Here is a 24,413-nt window from a genome sequence, read left to right on the forward strand (position 1 = left end):
GAAGAACTAGTGTTTCCCATGCCCTGTTGATTTCTGAGTATCACCCTCATTTTAACATTATTGCCCATAATTCTTTTTTGTAAAACAATATATATAGATACACACACACACATACACCCACACACGCACACACTGAACATCTCAAAAAGACAAAAATAAATTATACAGAGGAGGAGCTTCACGCGTGACCAAGATAGCTGCGTCAGCACAGGGCTCCCGAGACCCTCGTAGCCTCCCACATCTATCCTGTCCTTCATTGACATATCCATGAAGATGAACCACGGGTGAGGCGAGATCTGCTTTCAGATTCCGAATCGGAGACCGGAGTTGTGGTGCTCAGAAGATTACGGCCTACACCTCCGTGATGCCCGGCTGTTGAGTTGGCACCGTGCCCGAGCTGTAGTTGAACAACATCGGCCTGAGGTGGTGGGGTCGACCGGTCTGGTTGACTTTCACTTTCGATTTGGTCTTTCCCGGAGGGAGATTCGACGGCAAGCGGCCCCTTAGTGCCAAGGTCGGCTATTCTATGCCACATCCGAGTTTACCTCCTCACCGCTTTGAGACTCTTGATAGGATACCTGGCGTGTGCCCTCCTGAGTGAGGCTGGGCCGCGCCCCTGAGGTCCTGGAACTGCCATCTTCCTACCTAGTCTATCTGCCTCACGTCGGTCTGTTCTCTGCAAAGGCGGGGAAACCAGAGGGTGAAAAGCAGAAGCACAAGACGACCCGGCGGGGTGGCTATACCCAGACTAATAATATGGACCGTTATGCCCAAATTAAGGGATCTCCTAGCGGACCGGGCAGATCGCTGGAGGACACTAGAGATGTTCCGACTTCGGCAACCGAACCAACCCTACAAGACGTTATGGCCGCCATAGATGGGATCAAGTCCTCCCTTGGGCAACAAATGGAGACCCTCGCCCACAAACTTCACACTGTGGCGATCAATGTTAATCTGATCCGTACGGACCTGACAAAAACCAACGAGAAAGTCAAGTCGTTGGACATTAAGACCTACAGTTTGACGAGCGATGTTGCTGTTCTGCAGACGGAGGTCCGCAATTTGAGGGCCTCCAATGATCTCTTTGTCCGTCGTCTGGAGGATTTTTGAAGGGAGGGCTCGGCAGAACAACGTACGCATTATCAGTGTCCCGGAGAAGGTGGAAGATTCTGCAGCGGACCTCTTCGTCGAAAACTTGGTTGTTAACCATCTTGCACACAAGGGACTGAGTAAATTTTTCATGGTCGAGCGGGCCCATAGAGTTCCGGGTGGTAAGCCAAAGGTGGAGGCTCCACCGCGGCCTATGATCACAAGGATTTTCAATTTTCGTGACAGACGCGCTATCCTGCAGGCTTCGCGGATGAGTGGACCTATGAAGTTCGAGAACACTACTATCAACTTCTACCCGGACTTTACCCAATCTGTTCAAAGGCAGAGACTTGGTTTCCTGGGGGTAAAGAGGAGACTGCGTGATATAGGCCTTAAGTACGCTATGCTTTTTGCGGCCAAGTTGAGGATCGAACATGCTGAGCGCACTTATTTTTTTGATCGGCCTGATGCGGTGGCCGACTGGCTTGACACTCTACCGAATCATCCTGCGCCAGAGGAACAATCCGGAGGGTCAGAAGGCGGACTGATGGAACAGGAATAGACACCTTTGCCTGGTTTCTGGGGTCCCCAGTTGGCCTCGAAATGTGGTTCGCTAATCCTGCAGTGTGAATGGTTGTGACATCCGGGGGGGTTGCGGGGCTATTGGTGGGTCTCTTTCCTCCTCTGATTTACTTTTCGTAGCTTAGTTGATGTGGGGGCGACCGGCACACTGCAAGTTGGGGTGGCTTTCTAGTCTTATGCAGGGGTGCAGGGTGGGGGGGTTCGTAACGGGATGTTGGTGGGGGAGTGGTTTTTTTTTGTTGGGGTGTGTGTTTGTTTTTCTACAAGGCAATGTATTGTTAGACTCTCTGATCGAAGTGCTGGATTCACGTTGGGGTTGGAACTTTCACTTTCGGATGGGGGTAGGGGGCTGAAACTGATGAGTTGGAATGTGAATGGGTTGGGGGATAGGATTAAACGCGGGGTAGTGCTGCAATTGTTGAAACGTCTTTCCCCAGATGTAGTCCTTCTTCAGGAGACTCACTTGATAGGAAATACTTGTCATGCCATGAATAGGAAGGGGTATCGACTGGTCGCCCATGCCGGGATTTCCTCAGGCTCAAGGGGGGGTTGGTATTCTGATTAAGGCTTCTCTCCCACTTGAGATCGATGCAACGGTCCTCGATGACAGGGGGCGCTATGTCGCTCTAACCGGTAGGTGGGAGGGCCGAACTCTTTCCCTTGTTTCTGTTTATGTCCCCCCTGGCTTACAGTCAACTACTTTCTCGGACTTGGGACTTCGCTCTCTCCGAGGGGTCATTGCTTTTGGGTGGTGATTTTAACTCTGTGGCTTCTGGTACCACCCCCTTTTGTACCGCTTGTGGCTTCTGGTATGGCTGATCGGCACCCACCTAGAGATCTTAAGGGGGCGCAGAACTGGCTTCATGATTTCATTGATACTCTGGGCTTGGTAGATTGTTGGAGGTTGTTGCATCCCGTTCAGCGGCAGTACACCTTTCACTCGGGCGCGCACGGTAGTCTTTCTAGAATTGATGATGTTTTGGTCCCGGCTGCACAGGCGCTTTCTGTTACTGAGGTTAAGCATCTTGCTCGGGTGATCTCTGATCATTCTCCACTATGGCTTTGTATGGGGTCCAGTCCTGGGACGGAGGGTCGGATAGCCCCAATCAACCCATGGTACCTCCGGAACCCTAAAACTCGTGTGGATCTGGTAAAATCTCTTGACCACTATTTTCTTGAGAATAAGGGTTCGGTTTCGTCGGCGGTGTCCCTATGGGAGGCTTTCAAGACTGTTCTTAGGGGCCATGCCCTGTCGTTAATCGCAGGTGTTAAGAAACGGAGCGACGAGGAGGCGGTTAAGATTGAAGCGGAGATAGCGGACCTTGAGCTCGGCCTGGAGCGGGAAGTCACGCGTGCTAGGACGCATGTTTTGTGACTTAAGCAGTTGGAATATAGGGCGTTAGTTACTTATGCGGCTAAGGCAATGAGTAGAGAACAGCAGGGACGGCTTCATGACGTAGGAGATAAAGCTGGCAAATTGATAGCGTGGCTGGATAAGAAAGATAGGGCTAGTCGTGTGGTGCCCGTGATCGAGACGGCAAGCGGTTGTCTGGTCACTGACCCTGAGGAGATCGTTCAGTGTTTTGCTGATCACTTTCAGTCAGTGTATGCCTCTGTGTCGGATAAGCCGGAGGAAGATTCACATCTATTGTTGCGTGATATTACTCTACCGCGTCTTTCTGATTTGGATAGGGAACAAATGGAGGCTCCAATAACTGCTGACGAGGTGGCTCTCGCGATTCGCTCCTTGTGTTCGGGAAAGGCTATGGGTCCTAACGGCCTGCCTATTGAACTTTACAAATTGCGGCCTGACAAGATAGCGCCCTATGTAAGAGATATGTTTTAGGAGTCCTGTGAGTGCGGTTCTCTACCCAGCGATCAACGTCTCGCGACCATTGTGGTGATCCATAAAGAGGGAAAACCGAGGGATAGGTGCACATCGTACAGGCCGATTTCTCTTTTGAACGCCGAACCTAAGATCCTTGCAAAACTGCTGGCTAACCGCTTGATCATCGTTATTGGTGAATTGATACATCCGGATCAATCCGGTTTCATTCCGCATAGGAATACCGCCCTGAATCTCAGGCATCTGCACGGCGTTCTCGCGAGAGCTGCGACGTTGCGTGAGCCGGCCGTCTTGGCGTCGTTAGATGCTATGATGGCTTTTGATACCATGGAATGGCCATACTTATGGGCCGTGTTGGCTAAGTTCGGGTTTGGACCTGGTTTTATTGGTTGGGTGCGGCTTCTTTACGAGGACCCCCTTGCGCAAATTGCCGTGAATGGTCGTGTTTCTACTCGGTTTAATCTTGGAAGAGGCACTCGTCAGGGCTGTCCCTTGTCTCCGTTACTGTTTGCCCTAGCCCTAGAACCCCTTGCTGCCTGGATCCGATGGGAGCCCTCGATGAAGGGTTTTCAATGGTCTCCTGAATTCGAAGATCGCATCTCACTCTATGCGGATGATATCTCACTGTATTTGACCTCACCCCGGAAGTCATTGATGGTTCTGTGCGATGTCTTGGCCTCCTTTGGGAGGAACTCTGGTTTGATTATCAATTGGGCAAAATCCTACTTATACGTTCTCTCTGGTGATGTCCCTCTTCTCCCACGTACCTGCCCTATTCAGGTTACTCTGACGGGATTTAAGTACCTTGGTATCTTTATCTCGTTGGATCCGATGGCCCGTTATGAACGGAACCTTCTTCCACCTTTGGCTAGATTGAAACAGGACGTTGCGGGTTGCCGTAAACTTCCGCCTTCACCGCTTGGTTGTGTGGCCCTATTTAAAATGATGACTCTGCCTCGTTTTTTGTATGCTCTCCAGAACACTCTTGATATTGTCCCCGCTAGCTATTTTTGTGCTGTCGAAGACCTTCAGAGGAATTTGATATGGGACGGTAAACCTCGCATTGCTCTTGCCAAATTGACGCTCCCCTGGTATGACGGGGGAATCGCTGTCCCTGACATCAAACGCTATTATTGTGCTGCTCAACTGGATGCCATCAACCATGGTATGTATGGTCCTGCATTGAATCCTGCTTTCGCTATGGATAGATGGCTGTTGCCCGGGGGTAATTATTATAGTGGCTCTACTCAAAATCGGTGGTTAAGACTCTGTCGGGGCCTACAAAGACGGCGGTTCGTACGTGGCAGGATGCTAATACTTCCCTGGGGTGGAAAGATCGCTTGACTCTAGCGACCCCGCTCTTCGCTTCGGACAGGCTTGGGAAGTTGTGGAAAACCAAGGGGTTCAATAGATGGGACCTTATCGGTAATAGTAAGGTGGGCGACCTCTGGGTTAAGGGCCAGGTGAAATCATTTGAGATGTTGAAGACGGAGTTTGAATTGGGTGACACAGAGTACTTTTGCTACGTCCAGGTTCACCATGCCTTAATGTCGGTCTTCCCTTTGGGTGAGGTGATTCCGGAATCGTCCCCACTTGAAGATAGTGCTGTCGGACCCGACAGCACTATCTCCCTTGTTTACAATTAATTAATAATAGGCCTGATCTCCTGCTACATCTCCGGGACTTGTGGACCCGTGACGGCCTTGAATTGGATGACGAGGACTGGCAATCTGCGATCTCCTCTCCGAAGGAGGTCGCGATTCCAGCTCGACTCCGACTGGTACAACTTAAGATCCTCCACAGGGTTTATGTCACGGGCCCCCGTTTGGTCCGAATGGGCTTTTCTACGGAGGGATTATGCAAGCGAGGGTGTGGGCAGGTTGCTACTTTTCTTCATATTATTTGGGAATGTTGCGAGATTGCTGCTTTTTGGAGTGGGGTCCATGAAGTCATGAAGGAAGTGACTGGGGTTGCTCTCTTGCCGGAGGCCAGACGCTGCCTGTTGAACGTTTGGGAATCTACAGACTATAATGTGGCTCAGACTCAGTGGGCATCCCTGGGAGCCATGGTCGCCAAGCGAGATATTGCTCAGTTGTGGGGGTCCCAGAGGCCTCCTACAGTAGACTTTTGGAAGGAAAACATGGATTGGTGTATGTTCAGGGAAAAGACTGTGTACCTAGCCATGGGCCGTCCCCGGAAGTGGTGTAGAGTGTGGGGACCTTGAAATAGTTATCGTGGAAACATATGTATACCGCCTGTAGTTGATAACATTGATGTTCCTCCTTCCCCCTGACCCATGCATTTTGACCATTCTATTGTATTTTTATCAGATCTGACCCCTGTCCCCGCCCCCCTCCCCTTTCTTTATACCGATTGCTGCTCATTGTATTGCTTCCTCCCTTGATTGAACTGGTACTTTGTAAAACATGTTTCATGCCTTGCTTGTTTTTTATGTTTTAATACAAAGAAAAAAAAATATTCACAATCTACACTAGGCACGATATGCCCAAGGAAGGGATAATCATCCGTCTCAAAACCAATAGGCGTCAAGATTTCAAACGCAGATCCTCACAGGTGCCAGGGTAAGGCAAACCACTGTTTGTCTGTGACCCATGTTGACTTTCCGGGCAGCAGAGGAGTGTCAATGTCAGACTCAGAGGAGTTAGGCCCCTCTTCATCAGAAGAATTGAACTCTTCCAAACATCATACAGAATGGAGAAGAGCTGGTGGATTTGTTCATATTACACTTCTAAGAATTGGCCCCTGCAGCTACCTACTGACTCCATCAATGCTTTTATTTTGGCCGTAGAGTCTTTAACATGCCCAACAGTGTTCTGTTGAATCTCTCAACCTGGGCATTCCACTGGGAGTGGCATGACGAAGTGCAAGTTGCCATGGTCCCCACAAGCTGAAGCATACACTTGCCAAGCTTAGAATTGGTCTTCTGCCTTATCTAAATGAATCTGTGCTGCCCCTTCATAATGTACATGGTATTTCTTCCAAAGCACTTTGTCTTCTTTGTCATCATTCTGGTCTTTGGTGAACCCAACCTTAGCCTACCTAGTGAAATGATCAGGATGACCAGAATGTTCTGGATTCCTTTGCTGCCCATTTCCAAAGATTAAAAAAATAATTGCTTTGTAGATCTAATGGACCAATGGTGTTTTAGTTTCCCATTGAGGCTGCCAGCCTGGAGATGGTTTTACTGGCAAAGCGAAGCGTACACTGCTTATATTCGTTCTTTACTACTCACCCCAGTTACAACCAATTAAATTTGTATCTCATTAGTTGAAGGGCTGTTTCTGTCCCTCAAATGCTCTTTACTGGCATGCAGGTCATATAGCATTTGCTTTCCGTATTTCTCCAGCAATACCAGACTTTGATGCCTCGGAATGGGCTAATGGCTCTTTATCCGTAATGTCTCACTTAATGACTAGCTTCTTCTAGTATCCAAGAAGAATTGTGATGAGACCACCTCTCCTTCAGGAAGAAGCTGAAGACCTGGCTGTTCGAGCAGTAACCCCCCCCCCCCCCCCCCCCCCCCCCCAGCGCCTTGAGACCCTACGGGTAAGTAGTGCGCTCTATAAATGTCTTTGATTGATTGATGTAAGGATACTCATACTTGACTTGGTCAAGCATTCGTCCTCGGTCTTGGTGCTCAATGCTTCAGAAATTGCAAAATTCAAACTGCTGTGCTCCACATTCTATTTTTTAGTCTGAGCGACTCTGGCAGCTACAGATTCACAGTGTTACAGCAGGAAAGAGGAAGGCTTGAGAAGGGTTCAGAAAATCAATGGCGCATAGATGGTTTGAGGTCTCAATGGTAGACCGGTTTCTAATGAGGTGACATACTTCTTTTCCCCCAGCCTTGATTCCCTGATTACAGTTAGGAAGAGTATGGTTGGCCCTTCTGGACAGAGAGTCAGCATCAATGTTGTCTTGTGAGTGCAATTCTGGAATTTGAAGTTGCATAGTGAGAAGGGAGTGTACCATTTGTCATTAGTCCTCTTTCCCTGAGCATGTAAGTCAATGAGGAGTTATTGTTTTATTGAGAGAACTTGACTACTTGTCTTTTAACTATCCCAGGACTGCTCCATGGCCTTTCTTGCTGGCGTCCGCATGTAAATCAAAGAGCTAACCAAGTGGGGGAGGGGGCAGTTTTGACTCCTATTATGCACCTCATGCATGAACAGTGTGGCCTTACATTTTATTTATGGACAGCTCTGCTTCTCTCCTCGTTTATTTCCACTTCCACCTGGAACTAATTTGTTTTCTTTGTGATCAGGAACTTCCACTCTGGAACTTACTGGAATTGAAACAATAGACTTCTGACTTATTTTCTTATCCCTCTTCTGGCATAGCTGAGATGTGAACATTTCTTCGCGTGAATGGTGGTCCAACTGAACAGTGACTAGTAATTCATTTCTTTTTTTAAAAACAAAGTTTATTGAGGTTTGCATGCCTGTACAAGCACATACTGTATAAAGTTTTGTATCTAGATACACACAAAAAGGGGAACAATGATACAATCGTGGAAGACACAATTGTATTAAGAAATCTGTGCATTGTATTAAACCTCCCTCCCGCCACCCAGCACAAGAATAAAAAGTGAAAAGAACAAATCCCACATTGTGTTGCAATGGTACAGCACTCATTCCAGTCTTATGTCAAAGCTTAACTCCATACCAGCCCCCCAGAACTACCCCCCACCCAACCCTCCCTCCAGGCAGGTAACTCTCCTTATGGACTGCAGTGTAGGTCTATTGTGCTGTGATTTTATTGATATATCAAGGATAGAAATGCAAGGGTTTAGTCACAGCGGTTGCAGAATCCTGCTGCTTGTTGTATCTAGGGTCTCCAAGACATGACGAACTCAAGGGCAATCTACTTAGTCCTCAACATCAGGCGCTGCAGTCACGGAATCCTCGTCACTGTCATTGTCTGGGATCTTCAGGAGCACCACTAATGTTTCCCATGCCTTAGCCGCTTCAAGTGCCCTCTCACTTCCCGCCCTCTTTGCTAATTGCATCCTAACTATTCCCTCACACTCCGCCCATTTAATGAATTCCATCTTCCATCTGACTAAATTGGGGCCCCTCTGCGTTTTCCAATTCATAGTAATTTCCCGTTTAGCCAATAAGAGACCCTTGTCTAAAAATTAGCTAGTTATCTTATTTTGGTTGTGTGGGGAAACAAATGCAATATACATGGCCCTATAGCCGGTTCCAATTCCCTGTCACTGATTTCGTTTAATAAAGTCACTACTGCAGGCCATTAAGTATCTAATTGCGGGCACCCCCAGAACATGTGACGGAAGTCTTCTTCCTCCGTGCGGCAGCGTGGACACCCATCCGAGTTAGTGTCAAAGTATTTATTAATTTTCGCTGGTGTGAGTTAGGCTCAATATAATATGTAAAAGTGCATGAATTGAAAGCGAGCCTTCCTGGAGCTCTTCCATGCCCTTTCCACATTATCAGCCCAGGCTTTTTCCGGGATCTCCGCCCCCACATCTTCCTCCCATTTGAGTCGCAGTACATTCAAGGGCAACAACATCTCCTGTGTCATACGTCTATACAGGCATGTAAACGCTTTAAAGGTCCCTTCCACTGTCACTATATATTGACACCCCAGTGACGTTTTCGGTTCAATGAGGCCCCCCCCCCTCCAATGTTTATGGATAGTCGCAGTAAGTGCAGTATGTAATAAAAAGTCCCCCCCTCAGCAAGTCATACCATTCCTGTAATTCGTTAAAGGGAAGCATAGTGCCATCATCATAGAAATCTCCGATAGTGGTCAGGCCCTTCTCATTCCAACTCGCCAGTCCCCTCCAGGTACCTCCCTGAGGTAATACCTCACACATGGATAGTGGGATGTCAGGTGCGTATGGAACCTCAATCATCGCCCTATTCAAGATCCTATTCCAACACTGCCTTGCAGTTTTGAGGTTCCCTGGGAGGTCGTGGGTGCGGACAGGTAGCTTCAGCACTATTTGGGAGAGTACTCTCAATGCCGGGGCTCTGTCCCTCATCGCTTCTGTCCCTCACATCCTAGCCACTATTTGTTGTGTGAGCCATTGTAATTGGGCTGCTAGGTAATAAGCCTCAAAATCAGGCACTGCCCACCCCCCGACCGTGATCGCATTAAAACTGCCAACGTTACCAGTCGCCTACCAGAACCCCATAGGAATCCCGTTACCATGGGTTTAAGTTGTCTAAAAAATAGTGTTGGGATCCAAACCGGTAAGGTCCCGAAATAGTACAATAATCTAGGTAGGGCCACCATTTAAAGTAGGGCCACTCGTCCAGCCACTGACAGCGGGAGCGTCCCCTAAAAGTCAAAACTTCCCTTCAGTCCTTTGATTGCTCTACTAATATTGCCCTCCAACAGATCTCCCTGTGCATGGTTTGTCCTCGTACCTAAATATGTCAGGCATCTATACTTCCATTTCACCCCGGCTGTGTCTTGCGGGCCATCTTTATCCCCAACGGTCGGAATTAAGCAGGACTTAGCCCAATTTACTCGAAGCCCAGCCACTGTGCCGAGGTGTTGGAGCAATTCCTTCACCCCTCGAAGCGCTTATCTCGAATTTGCCAGGAACATTATCAAGCCGTCTGCATATAGGGCAATATGGTGAATCTGCCTATGCACATGTTGGCCTTGGTAATGCTGTCCTGTCCTGGCCTTGACCGCTAACTGTTCCACAGCGAACGCAAACAAGAGGGGGGACAGCGGGCATCTCTTTCTCGTACCCCGGGTTACGCCACAAATGTCAGATATCAATCCACCCGTATTAACCCTCGCCTTGGAGTGCTTGTATAGTAAGGCCGTCCACTTTATAAATTTATCCCCAAGTCTAAATTTATACATTACGTTGAACAAGTAGGGCCACTCTTGACTATCGAACACTTTTTCGATGTCTACAGCAAAAACAGTGGACATATCCTTCGAGTAGGAATCCGCTTCCAAAATCAGCAATAATCGTCGAACATTCATAGCCGTGTTTCTGTTCGGGATGAATCCGGATTGGTCCTTATGCACTAGTGTCAACATATAGGGGAGGAGTCGGTGGCAAAAATACGGCTCAAGATCTTGTAATCCGTATTAAGCATGGACAGTGGGCGGTACGCAGACCTGTCCCAAGGTGGTTTCCCAGGTTTGAGGAGCAGGATAATGGCCTCTCATGTCGTTGTGGGGAGTTGACCTATCCGATTCGCCTCGTTACATAGCATCACTAATCTAGGCGGCAACTGTTCAATGTATGTTAGGTAGAATTCAATCTGGAGATCATCTCTCCCTGGTGTCTTGTTCCTCGCCAAAATTAGAATAGCCCACCCCAACGCATCTGCCTGCTCTCTATCCGAACTCTGTAGTCTAACTGAATGTGTAAACCTATCCAAATCATCCTCTCTTAGGGCCGATTACTTTTATTCAAGTCTGTATAATACTCAAGAAAGTATTCGTTAATACCCCGTTGAGTGCAACAAGCCACCCCATGCGGATCCCTGAGCTCCACAATCATTGAACCTCTTTGATTCTGGTTAGCTAGCCACACTAAGAGAGCTCCGGATTTGTCCCTTTCTGCATGGGCTTGCGTAATGTGTTTTATCATTAAAACAGCGTAGCCCCTCTACTTGTGCCGCTACAGCCTCCTTTGCTTCCAAGAGCTCCCCTTGTTTATCTAGTCTCTCAAGGCGATCCCGCTCTACCTCTCGAAGGCGCTGGTCTGCCTCCTATACATCCCCTAAAAGCACTTTACGCACCCCCATTACCTCTGAGATGCAGCGACCCCTAATGACTGTTTTAGAAGCATCCCATTCCACTGAGGGCAACGTGCTGTGCCAGCATTTTCTTGGAAGTATTGGGTTATGCCAGTGTTCACTGCTTCGCGAAAGACTTGGTCTTCTAAGGCTTCAGGACGCAGGTGCCATGTAGGTATCTTAGCCGTGTGCGAGACCACTGCACTCGGATTAAGATAGGATTATGATCTGATAATGTTCTTGTGAAGTACTCACTACTCTGCACTCAGGCATGCACGCCCCGTGAGCATAAAATCGCATCTAGACGAACGTGGAGGTCATGCAGGGCAGAGAAAAAGGAATAGTCCTGGTCCCCTGGGTGCTGAACCCTCCAAGAGTCTACCGACCCCCATCTCTCCTACCAGTTGCACCGTGTCTCTTCTGTTTTATGAATGGTTGCATTAGGAAGCGGGGGGTGTGAGCGATCTAGTACAACATCAGAGATGCAATTAAAATCCCCCCCCCCCCCCCCCAATCAGTAAGGATCCCGTGAGAATGGGCGCCAACCTCCCAGATAGCTGTGAGAAAAAGGTGGTTGTTCCGTGTTGGGAGCGTATATGTTCCCCAATACTGTGTCTTTACCATCTATCTTCCCAGTGACAACCACGTAACGACCTTTCGAGTCTATGATTTGGTTCGTGCATTGAAAGGGTACGCCCGCCCGCACCCAAATCAGCACTCCCCAGCGAACGCTGAGTAAGTAGTATAAAACACTTAGCCACGCCTTCTGCATTGCAGAGCCGCTCCCTTCTGCACTTTCAAGTGGGTCTCCTGAAGTAGTGCAATCTGAACCCCTCTACGGATTAAGTATGCATGTATTTTATGATGCCTCCACATTGAATGCATTCCCCGCACATTCCATGAAATACATGTGAAGTCATTTGTGGTATCCATCGCGAAAATTCGGACAGCTCTCCTGGAAGGGCTTCTCTAGTGACATGCCTGGCCCTAACAAACCCCAAAAGTAACCAAAACCCCCATCTCCCCCTCCCAGGACAGTTACTATCAAACTAGCACCCATCCAAACTATAGTAGTATACGCAAAAACGTCTGGTAGTTACAGAGATGCAAGGGAGCGCAGCTGACTCTAGTTACTTACACTAACCATGGCGCATCAACCTCTTATAAGTAAATATAGTCCGGAGCCTATAATAGTCACTGTGAGTCCAGTTCCACTTTAGACATCCTAGCCATGCTAGCTTATCACATCTTTTCAAATAATATCGTCTGCAGTATTAGGTGTCACCACTGGCATCTTCACACTATCGCTGTGGGATGGGACATGTCTGTTTCATTGTCCGCCGAGGCACTGGAAGATCCAGCCTCTTCTCCTGGAGTAGGGCTCCGACCCTGCACCAGTGCTGCCACTGCCTGAAAAGCCTTGGTCCTTTCTTTCTCCGTCTGAGAATATGACTGCTTCTTCGGGGTCCTCCTGTGGGGTCGATGGTTCAAACATTTCCCAGGGTCGGTGGGTCTCTGCCCGGCGACTACAAGTTTCCCATCTCATAGCGTCTCACCCTTGTAAATCTCTAGCCAATCCCAGGCATCCCTGGGAGAATCAAAGTAATTAGTGTTCCCCTCCAGCATAATACGCAAGCGGGCTGGAAACATTAGGGGTATTGGAGGCCCTTGTCTCTCAGTGCTTTCTTGACCTCCACATTGGAGGCCGCTTCCTCTGTACCTCCAATGTGTAATCCAGAAAAAGGGTAACCCTGCTGTTATCCACGGTTCAAGGGCCCCCAGCTCTTGCTCTTTGCAGAAGTAAGTCTCTATCACAGAAGTGAAGCAGGCGGGCCACCACAGGTCTCGGAGGCCTCCCTGGTGCCAACGGCATGGCAGGAACCCTATGGGCCCTCTCCAGAGTATAGAAAGCAGACAGGCCCTCTGATCCCGTTGCACATTCGATCTCCGCGGTGCAACCTCATGCAGCTGTACTCCTGCTCCCTCCTGCTTGTTACGGCCACCACCAGCAGCACACCACACTCCACAGGGCTCAACTGCGCACCTTTCTCTGCCTCAGTCCTCAGCCCCAAGTATATATGCTCTGCTTTGCAGCCACCAGGTTTTTTTTCAACCGTGGGTGCCCCCCGGCTGCAGGCGAACTCTTCAAGACTGCTGCCCAACTTGATACCTCTCATATGCGCCGCATTGTGTTCCTTTGGCGTCGCCTGCTCGAGAGGAGAGTAGGATCGACAAGATCCTGGCTTTCATCAATTGCAGTAAGCAAAGTTTTCCTGGGCACACTGCTCGAGCCTCTGATCTCCCAGAGGGTTTCGAATATGCCCAAAGCGGCCCCTGCTGTGCGGTGTCCGAGGAGAAATCACGGCTGATGCAGAGCTCTCTGCTCACGGGTCTGAAATTGTCCTAGGCCAAACCACGCCCCCAACAGTGACTAGTAATTCATGCAATTGGAGCAGCCTTCTCTTTCTTTGTCATTCCTTTTTAGATAGCACTTGATAATATTCCTTGTTCAGTTCCCTGAAACAAATTCAGCAGTCAAGCATAGCTACACTGTAAAAGATAGGCTATACCATCTGCAGCGTCGGCATATGTTCTTTACTCAGATACCAGAACTCTTTCCAAGGATTATGGTAATCTTCTTCATTATGGCTTAGGAGAAGCTGTCAAGCAATTAAGGTTCTTTAAGCTCTTCATCCCCAGATACTATTCGGTCCCACTGCGATCTTGGTGCCTTCTTCCTCTTCTTTGGTCATGCTTCCATAATCTCTCTCCCCTCGGCGGAACTAGCTGGTAGGTTCGTAGTACACAGTGGTTAGTAATTGTCAGACTTCTCTTTCTCTTGCCGCATGCTTCTCTCTAATTTGTTTCTCGTGTAGGTGGTCCTTTGCATTTCTTTTTAGGTCAGGAATATTTTGAGCAGGCAGCCAATGCTTTTTATTGAAAGTGGAATTGCATGGACAGAAGAGAACTTAATGCCCCTCTTCTGCCAGGAGGATCTTTCACTTCTCCACTTGAACATCAGAGTAATGCCATTTATAATCCCTAGCCTCTCTTTATTGGCTTTCTCTGTGGAGGTCTATGCAGCCTGATACAGGCACGGGGAGAGTGTTGTTTCATGTAACTCACCCCAAGTGACCATCATGCCCATTAGAGCACCACACTTCTCCTTGAAAGCCATTGTTATTGGTGGTGACAATACAGCCAGTAACTTAAATCTCTCCACTTATTCAGGAGTGAACAGGCCTGAAACACATGTGTTCTGGTCAAAGGATGGTGACAACTCCATTTCAGCAGTTTGGGCATACTGTGAAGATACTTGCGTTTTAATTTATTTTATTTATTTATTTATTTATTAAGCACGCAATCACCCCAAAGAGTGCTCTGGGAATCACTATATGGCAAGCTAAAGAAAACTGTTCTAGTTCTCAAATACCTCTTAAGCAGTTTCCAAAAGAAGAAGTGATCAGAGATTGGACAGATATTTACAGAGAAAACATTCTAAGCTTTGTAAGATAGTAAAGGACCAGCTGCCATTACAGGAGCTGGGAATGCTGGGACGGTAAATAGCAACGCTGATAAATGTTGAATAATTACAGGGCAAAATAATGCAAAAGTTGTTTGATGAACAGAGGCCTAGAACCAAATAATGATTGCGGTTTCAAAAGTGAACTGATTTGTGTCTTAACACTTCCTCCAATGTGACTATGACCCCTCTTTAAGCAGTCGCGGCTGGTACTGAACGAGGGTGGCGGGGCAGGAGTGGGGGTGCGAGGGGGTTTAAAAAAATAAATAGCACTCACCTTCTAAGACTGACAACTCCTCCTCCATCGTCGTATCGCATCCACTTCGCCTGGCGGAACAGGAAGCACAAACTGACTCCCCTTGCCAATCACAACACTGCAATGCAGCTTTGTGATTGGTCTGAGGGCCATGGTTCGGCACTCAGACAGGCAGTGGGAGCCTGTGCATGTTCCCCACCAGGCTGTGCATTACCGCCTGCAATAAAGCATCGGGAAACATCATTTACAACTATGTCTTTTCCACGCTTGACGTTTTTAACGATCCACTTACCCCGCAAACGTCTCTTCAACGAGGGAGCCTTCAACGACCGTCTTCACCACGCAAGTGGTATTCCTTTTGGTCGTCCAGCATGTAAGTTCTGCGTGGCCTTGGGGGGTTGGGGGGGTCTCCCCCCCATTTAAAAAAAAAAAAAACGAGCAGGCTACATACAGTAAAAAAACGCACTAAAGTGTCAATAAAAAAAAAAAAAGAGCCTCACCGAAGACGTGGCGAGTACGTCATAATTGAAGTCCTTTTTTAGTTTGTGTGGACGTGTTTTAACGCATATTTCGATCGAGGATGGAAGTAAGAGCTGGTGAACGTAACGTTTTTGAAATGCGAGGTAAGAACTTGCGTTCTAAAAAGCTGCGTGGTACAGCCACTTGCGAAGAAAAATTCGCGTGGTAATGCCATGCGGGGTATTTGTGTTCGTGGTAAAGTCATATATTCAAAGCATCTAACTAAAAGCCATGGGTAAAGTGGAAGGGACAGAGGGGCACAGGGAGGCAGGGTGAACCCCGCCCCCACAAAAAAAGAAAACAACAATAACCTTTGGGCCAAGGCCGGCGTCAAGAGTGACTCGTTGTTTGACCCTCTGTGAATTGTCTTCAAATATACTTACAGGACCCAAACCACTTATATAGCAGTACTAACCGTGAGGTTAAATGAGAACAAGTCTCTTGCCACAGTCAGCCTTTATGCTTTGTGTTAAACATGTTTCTGCCATTAATGTAGTGCCTGGAAGGCGTACAGTTATCTGTTTCGGACCTATTTGACAGAAGCAGAATTGGTCTGGAACCAATGTTTGCTTCTGTTTTGCTTAAGTGTGGGTATGTTTCTGCAGCTCGTTCCTGATTACTACGTTATTTTTGTAGTGTGACTGGGGTCTGTCTTCTTGAATGTGATGCGTGTGCTTAAACTCTGGGAGCATTATAGTGCTAGCTACAGCTGCAGTCTGTGATCTGATAAGTAATTGTGCGAATAAAAAACCTATTATGTTCCCTACAGCTAATGACTTCAAAGTGGACTACTAAAATGTGATTCATAGAATGAAAAATGATGGGATCACATAGCATGAAAGGTTGTGGTAACCAAAAACCTTGTTTCATTCTCCTGCAGATGACGAAAGCTGTCCTGCTGACATATATGCAGTCGGATTTGAAGAAATGGTGGAGCTCAGTGCTGGCAATATAGTGAATGCCAGGTTAGTAGAGACCTAATCATGTTTTGCATATTTATAAAAAAATGTTTTTATATGCTATCTTATCATTAGGTTAATATCGTAAGTAAACAATTCTAGTTATGTTTCTAATATTTTTATAATGTAAATATGCAGTTTATAGAGTAATACTTTTCATAGGCTGTTTTAATACCCTCTGTTTGACCCTCCCATTTTACCCACCAAGGAGTCCCTCTTGTTTAATTCTGTATTAATGATTGCATCTGGTGTCTAAGATCCTGCCATTTCCCTAATTTGTGCATGTGTCGTGGCTTCACTCTGCACCTCTTACACCAACAATGATCTCATTTGTCTGGTCCTGACACTTGGGCCTATTTAAACTTTTTACCATTGTGTCAAATTATCCCTAATACACCCCTCAACCTGTTGCATTTTGTCTTCCCTGTTTCCTCCTCTTTCCAACGTAACTTTAGGTCATTGAAAAGGAAAGTGCTGCTGGATATTACCATAATTCTTACCTCTCATATGAGGATTAATTTCCTGGCCATCCATTGGTGCTACCTGCCTCTTCTATTTTCCCATCTACAGTTTATTTATATTGGTATATATATGTTCAAGGCATGTGTACTGTAGATACACATGATTTGCATACTCCTGGCATCTAGTGTTTGGTCCGAATGTTTGCAAGTTGTTTTTCTTCAAAGAAGTCTTTTCCAGTTACGAGGTAAGGTGACTCCTCCTTTTGGTGTTAGTGTGCATGGCGACGACTCCATTGTTAGATGGTTTTCTTTCTGCCATCAGGTTCGGACGTGGTTTGCGGCGCTCCAGTTCAAAAACGTTTTTGGTGCGCAATCCACTGTACCCTCGTTGGTCTTGTTTCGTACAAGTTCATCATCCTCTGCATGATGAAAAATATCGGGAAACTCTCTATCTTCGATCCAGAATACATCACTCGGGACTTCGGGCCTAGCCATGTCGGTTTGCTTCCACTCCATTACACATCTTAGAGTCTTCTGCCGATGGAACGGACTCTGTTCCAATTCTGCCCTTGGTACTACTCTAAATATCATCGCATGACCTGCATCAAGTCTGCAACTTATGCCTCTCACCGTAGCACAAGGAAGAATATTGCGACGCTTGTCGATCGTTAACCTCATGCGCGCTAGCGGAATTCCGCTCGCACGCTGAGATTTTTTAAATCGCATGTTACGTGACGAGCTGGGCTCGTCATCAGCGTGTGAGGAGGCTACGCCATGACGAGCTCAGCTCGTCATCAGCGTGGAAGGGGTTAAGTTCGAAACAAACTTAGCAGGACCGTCGGGCTCGATGAAGGGAGATTCAGCAGCAGAGCATTGAACACACCCCGTATATCTTCGGAAAAGATACTGAGCAAGAAGAGATGGCAGCGTCAGCAGCAGAAGAGGAGCAGACAGTCTCCATCCAAGATTTGGATTCCAAACTATAAATCAAGCTAGAGACCGAAGACGTTCCAGCCGTACAGGGTGCAGTGAGTAACAAAGCCCCTTCGCTCACAAAACTTGCCTCCACCAAACAAAAGGCTTCTGGGCCACCACTGCCTTCTGGCCATGGTCTGCGCCGAGATACTGCTTCAAACGCCCTGCCCTCGGGCTGGGCACCGAAGCAGCCTTCCAGCTCGGGTCGAGCCGAGACAAAACACCTTCGGCACCAAAAACTTTTGATCCTAAGTATAAAAAAAGACAGGTCCAGTTCGGCACCAAAAATTTCAGCACCAAAACCAAAGGATGGACTTCAATCCGAGAAACTATGCAGGAAAAGCTGGATCCTAAGCAAACGAAAATTTACATTAATCCAGACACTGGACATAAATTGACAACATCAGTTACATCTTCCAAAAGGAAAATTCCTTCAGAGAAAATAACATTCAAAATTCCTCTAAAAAAGGAGGACATTGTTTTCCACCCTATCCCTCAATCCCCTCCACCATCTTCATCATTACCGTGCAAAACCCTTTAAACATTACACCTCTGAGTTCTCCACATACACAGCCTGATATAGAAGATGGGTATAATAATAGTCCACAACCGATAGATCCATGGAATCATTAAAATATTGATCCAGCTGTAGGTAATGATCCTGACTTATACTCTGCAACATCACCTCCTGATTACAACACATCATACCAAGAGTTAATTTCCAGGGCAGCTTCATACCATGGAGTTACATTAAACAAGGAACATTTAGAGGAGGATGTTTATTTGAAACTTTAGGAAATACACATAGAACAACTCAATCTTTACCCATTTTAAAGGGCATGATGCGCCATGCTCGACATTTTTAAGGACCCTGTACAGGCACGTATATAAACACACAGGGTTGACAAAAAATACAAACCTCCACCTTCTGGCCCAATTTTTATTAGGGGGCAGTTACCTTTAGATTACTTAGTTGTATCCAATGCTTGGAAAAGAGCAAACTCATACACTTCAGCAGATGCACCACCTCCAGACAAGGAGTCTAAATGAATACATGCATAAGGGAAAAGGGTTGCTGCACAATCCACCAACTATTGGCGAAATATAGGAATTACTCCGATACCTCCCAGAAGAACATAAGAACAAAAGGACAAGTTAGTGCAAGAGGGAAAATTAATCTCTAATTCATCTATTAGGTGTACACTAGATGGTGCTGACACTGCAGCAATGGGAATTTATTCCAGCATTCGTCATAGGAGACATGCGTGGCTGAGAATTTCTGGTTTTAAACCAGAAGTACAACAGACTATTCTCAATGCTCTCTTAGATAAACAACATTTTTTTGGCCCTCAAGTAGATGAGTTACTTGAGAAAATGAAAAAGGATACATAAGCGGCAAAGTCAATGGGAGCACTTCAGTCACCATCCAATTTAGACTCCTTTTGATGCTCATTCTATAGAGGCGGATCCAAAAGTAATTCCTCAGATCCTTATGTGTCCTCATATGCTCACCCTTCAGCAAGTGCTTCCGCTTTTGCAACAAGGCGACTTTATGTCAATACTAGACTTAAAGGACACATACTTCCACCTTCCTGCTCACCCAGCACATCGCAAATATATCTTATTTGTGGTAGCAGGAAATCACTATCAATTCAAAGTACTCCCATTCAGGTTTACAAATGCACCCAGAGAGTTCACAAAATGTCTAGCAGTAGTAGCCGCTCATCTAAGAAGACAACAAATTAATGACTTTCCATATCTGGGCAACTGGCTAATCAAAGCCAACACACAGCAAAAGTGTTTACAACACACTCAAGCTACCAAAGACCGCCATCAATTGGGTATATAGTCAGTGCACAAAGTCCCATCTTCAACAATCACAACTGCAACCATATGTAGGAGCGACCCTAAACACTCACACTGCTCTAGCCTCTCCCAATGCAGAGAAAATTAAAAACTTTCAAACTTTATTACTACAGTTTCAAAACAACCAATACCTAACTGTCAACACTTTCATGCAACTTTTAGGAATGACTGCACCGTGCATTGCAGTAGTGGCTCACGCAAGATTACACATGCACCCTCTACAGGAATGCTTAGCACGTCAGTGGAATCAACTGCAGAGTAAATTAACAGATCTAGTGTTGGTAGACTGCCGCACACATCGCTCTCTGAGTGGTGGAACACATAAAACCAAAAGGGCGGCCCTTTCACAACCCAGTTCCTCAAATTGTACCTACAGCAGATACATCTCTCACAGTTTGGGGTACTCATCTCCAGCATCTAACAATTCAGGGTCTATGGGGCACCAAACACAATAGTCTCCAATTCAACTACTTAGAGCTTCTTGCTGTCTATCTAGCACTAAAAGCTTTTCAGCCTCACCTCATAAGGAAAGTTTTACTAGTGCGTATGGATGATTTGACAGCTATGTACTATGTACAAAAACGGGGGGCACACTCTCTTCAGCTGTCACACCTATGTCAGACCATTTGGCGTTGGGCAATACATCACAAAATTAATCTTCTGGCAGAACACCTTCCAGGGATGCACAACTAATTTGCCGAAGTCCTCAGCAGGATTCCTCAGCATAATTCAGCAACAAGTACACAAATGGGAACTTCATCCACAGGTTCTCATTCCATACTACCTAAAATGCACATGCTTTGCATACTCCTGGCATCTAGTGTTTGGTCAGAATGTTTGCAAGGTGTTTTTCTTCCAAAGAAGTCTTTTACAGTCAAAAGGTAAGGTGACTCCTCCTTTTGGTGATAGTGCGCATGGCATCGACTCCATTGTTAGATTGTTTTCTTTCCGCCATCAGCTTCGGACGTGGTTTGCGGCGTTCCAGTTTGAAACCGTTCTTCCGGATCCCCTCGGTGCGCAATCCACTGTACCCTCATTGGTATTGTTTCGTACATGTTCATTTCCACAGTTCAACCTCTTTGCCACAGCAGCGAACTCAAAATGCCCAAACTTTGTCTCAGATTACCACACCATCTGTCCGAAGGCTATGCCCTATCGATCAACTGGTCAGGGATATTTGCTTATGCTTTTCCACCTCTCCCTTTCTTTCCATTTCTGGTTTGGAAACTCAGGCAGGCATCACTCACCTTGATTCTAGTGGCTCCCACATAGGCGCGTCAACCATGGGTCACCACACTACTAGAACAGTCAGTGGTTTCACACCAAAAGCTGCACCTTACTTCCAACCTTCTCACACAGAACTGTGGAGAAATCTGACATCCAAACCCTGAGGAGCTCAATCTAGCGATCTGGCTCCTTAAGTCCTAGAGGTCGGATACCTAAACGTACCGTCAGATTGTATGACAATTCTTAAAGAAGCAAGGAAACCTACCACTAGAGCATGTAATGCTGCAAAGTAGAAAAGGTTTGTGACATATTGTAATAATAACATTGATACAAAATATTATTTGTTACCTTTTACATCTACAGTGAGTTGGTTTAGCCCACACATCCATTTGATTACACCTTGCAGCAGTTGCTGCATATCTTCAAAACAGACAACATTTATCCTTATTGAAAGTTCAAGTAATAAAAGCTTTTATGGAAGGCCTTAAAAGAATACTACTACCCAGGGTACCACCTGTCTGGAACCTTAACATTGTTTTCACAAGGCTGATAGGTCCACCTTTTGAGCCACTACACAATCTTTACAATTTCTTTCGTGGGGGTTGCCTTTCTAATTGCTATCACTTCATTAAGACATGTTGGTGAGCTACAGGCATTAACCTTAGAAGAACCTTTCTTTCAACTTCTTAAAGATAGAGTAGTTCTTCGTACAAACCCAACATTTCTTCCAAAAGTAGTTTTTGGTTTTCATATTAACCAATAAGTTGGGTTACCTGTGTTCTTCCCTCAACCTGATTCAGTAGCCGAAATGGTTCTGCACACACTTGATGTCAAAAGAGCATTATTATACTATATTGCTAGGACAAAAGATTTTCACAAATCAAAACAACTTTTTCTTGCATTTTCTCCACCTCATAAATTAAATCCTATCTCCAAGTCTGGTATTTCTAGGTGGATTCTTAAATGTATTCAAACTTGCTATGTTAAAGCTAAAAGAACTTTAGCTATACTTCTTAGAGCAAAGTCTACTTGCAAAATAGGGGCATCTATGACCTTTTTAGGCAACATTCCCATAGCTGACATTTGTAAGGCAGCTACATGGTCTACACCACATACATTTACCAAACATCATTGTGTGGGTGTATTAGCACATCAACAAGCTAATGGAGGACAAGCAGTGCTAAAAAAAAAAAACTTTTTCAAACAACTGCAACACCCACTGGTTAGCCACCACTATGGGAGAATACTGCTATACATTTTATGCAAAGCATGTGTATGTACAGCAAACATGACTCTAACAGATTATGTTACTTACCCTGCAAGCAACTGATCTTGGCATGTAGAGCTGTAGATTCACATGTGCTCTCCCCGGACACCTGTGGTTGTTGCAGTTCTTATTATTCACTTTACATATGCATTGCATCTCTGTACTACACTTACATACTTCATTCTCACCCTCTTGTGGGAAAGCAATCGAACAATGGAGTCGATGCCCCTATGGACTATCACCAAAAAGAGGAGTCACCTTACCTCGTGAATGCAAAGACTTCTTCGAAGAAAAACAACTTGCAAACATCTGGATTCAACACTAGATGGCAGGAGTATACAAAGCATGTGAATCTACAGCTATACATGCCAAGAACAGATGCTTACAGGGTAAGTAACATAATCCATCCAAGGACCCACTATAACTTGAGGTTTGGTGTACATTCCCAAGCACCAGGAAGAGCCAAGGATACTTAGGAAAGGCCCCAATCATCCATGGAATTCCACCTTCTGGCCAACATCTCTGGGGACAGCACCCACTCCCGTGAGTTCAGTCAAAAGCCTGGGGGTGATCATTTCAGAAGATCTATCCATGAGACCCCAAATCAACGCGGTCACCTCTGCCTGTTTTTTCCACCTTAGGCGGATACGCAAGATCAGCAGGTTTCTCACCAAAGAAGCCCTGATCCAAGTTGTCATTGCGCTTATCACCTCTAGGCTCGATTATGCCAACACTTTGTACGCAGGAATCCCGGCATGTCACCTCCATCGACTGCAGCTGGTGCAAAATCAGGCCGCCCGCCTAATCTTCCGCCAGCCTAAACATCAGCACGTCACTCCCCTCCTCTGTAGTCTACATTGGCTTCCTGTCTCTAAACGCTGCACCTTCAAATTGGCATGCACTACCTATAAGGCCCTCTCGGATGCAGCCCCTGCATTCATCTCTTCGGTCCTATCCCGTCACCTCCCTTCTAGAGCCCTTCGCTCTGCTTCACAAAATCTCCTCGTCGTTCCCAAATTTAAAAGGAAAAAGCATGGTGGCCTCAGCTTCTCTGTCCTGGCTCCTACCACTTGGAACTCGATGCCACTTTCCCTCCGTCTCTGCCAAAATTATGACTGTTTCCGCAGACTGTTGAAAACTCTGCTCTTTCAATCCACATATGAATAACCCTCTCACTCTGGATCACGTTATTTGTCATTGAGCGCCAAGAAACCTATGGTGATAGTGCGCGTTACAAATAATTTTAACGTAACGTAACGTAACGTAGTAGTGTCTTTCCGGGCCCCTCTCAATTAGAACTCCACTAGAACCAAATGCCCTCATTCCCTTCGATCTTAGACCTTTTTTTGAGTGCTGGGTGAGTTCTACCTCTCTCCCATCTCTCACGTATGCCAATGAAGTTGGCATTGTGTCCCTGCTTCCCTACTGCTTTGTTAGCCCACTCTATAACCCAGTGTTCTTCTTCCCAGAGTTGCTGTGGCCTTTGGATAGATGGATGCTTCTTTTGGCATGCTGAGATTTACCCACTCACCAGGATCATGTTCATGGGTAGAGGTCCCATGCAGATTGTGGAAAGCGGACATAGAGAGAGGCGAGGTCTTGATTGGCCTCTCTGACACCTCTCATATTCCATAGTGCCTTTGCCATGTTTCGGGTCCATGCTCTCCCCTAAACTACATCTGTTGCCCCACAGAGGATGCTCTGTGAACCATCTTAGCATCTCACTCAAACCTTCAGCAAAAGAAAGGATTTGGTGACACTGATTTAGGTGAACAGAGTTGAGCACTGCAGAATCCATTTTAACAAAAGTACGATTTCTAGGTAGATAATTGGATATTTTAGGAGCTGATTTTTGGAATGCTAGTTGCTTGAATTGTTCAGGTATGGGTCTTGTCCTGTTCTACAGGTTTTATCACCAGGGCAGTTATCCTGTTTTAGTGGTTTTACGAGATTGCTGGTTGTCCTGTTCCAGTGGTCTTAATTAATTAAAAATGTGGCTCTGGACTGGAAGCACCAGTGAATTAAATCATAATTTCTTTCTTATTTTTTTCATCTGCATGTCAAAAAAAGGATTTTTCTTTCCCTC

At 46.3% G+C, this 24,413-nt stretch overlaps 1 protein-coding gene across 1 annotated transcript in view; it reads left to right on the forward strand.

Annotated features, from left to right (window-relative positions):
- The window catches only part of SYNJ2 (synaptojanin 2), a 745,535-nt gene that overhangs the window by 464,898 nt on the left and 256,224 nt on the right, over positions 1 to 24,413 (forward strand). Inside the window, exon 13 of the mRNA XM_086927319.1 lies at positions 16,453 to 16,537. Coding sequence (XP_086783445.1) covers positions 16,453 to 16,537 — 85 coding nt within the window. The remainder of the gene's footprint in view (positions 1 to 16,452; positions 16,538 to 24,413) is intronic.

Source organism: Lissotriton vulgaris, chromosome 6, assembly GCF_964263255.1.
Source record: "Lissotriton vulgaris chromosome 6, aLisVul1.2, whole genome shotgun sequence".
NCBI lineage: Eukaryota > Metazoa > Chordata > Amphibia > Caudata > Salamandridae > Lissotriton > Lissotriton vulgaris.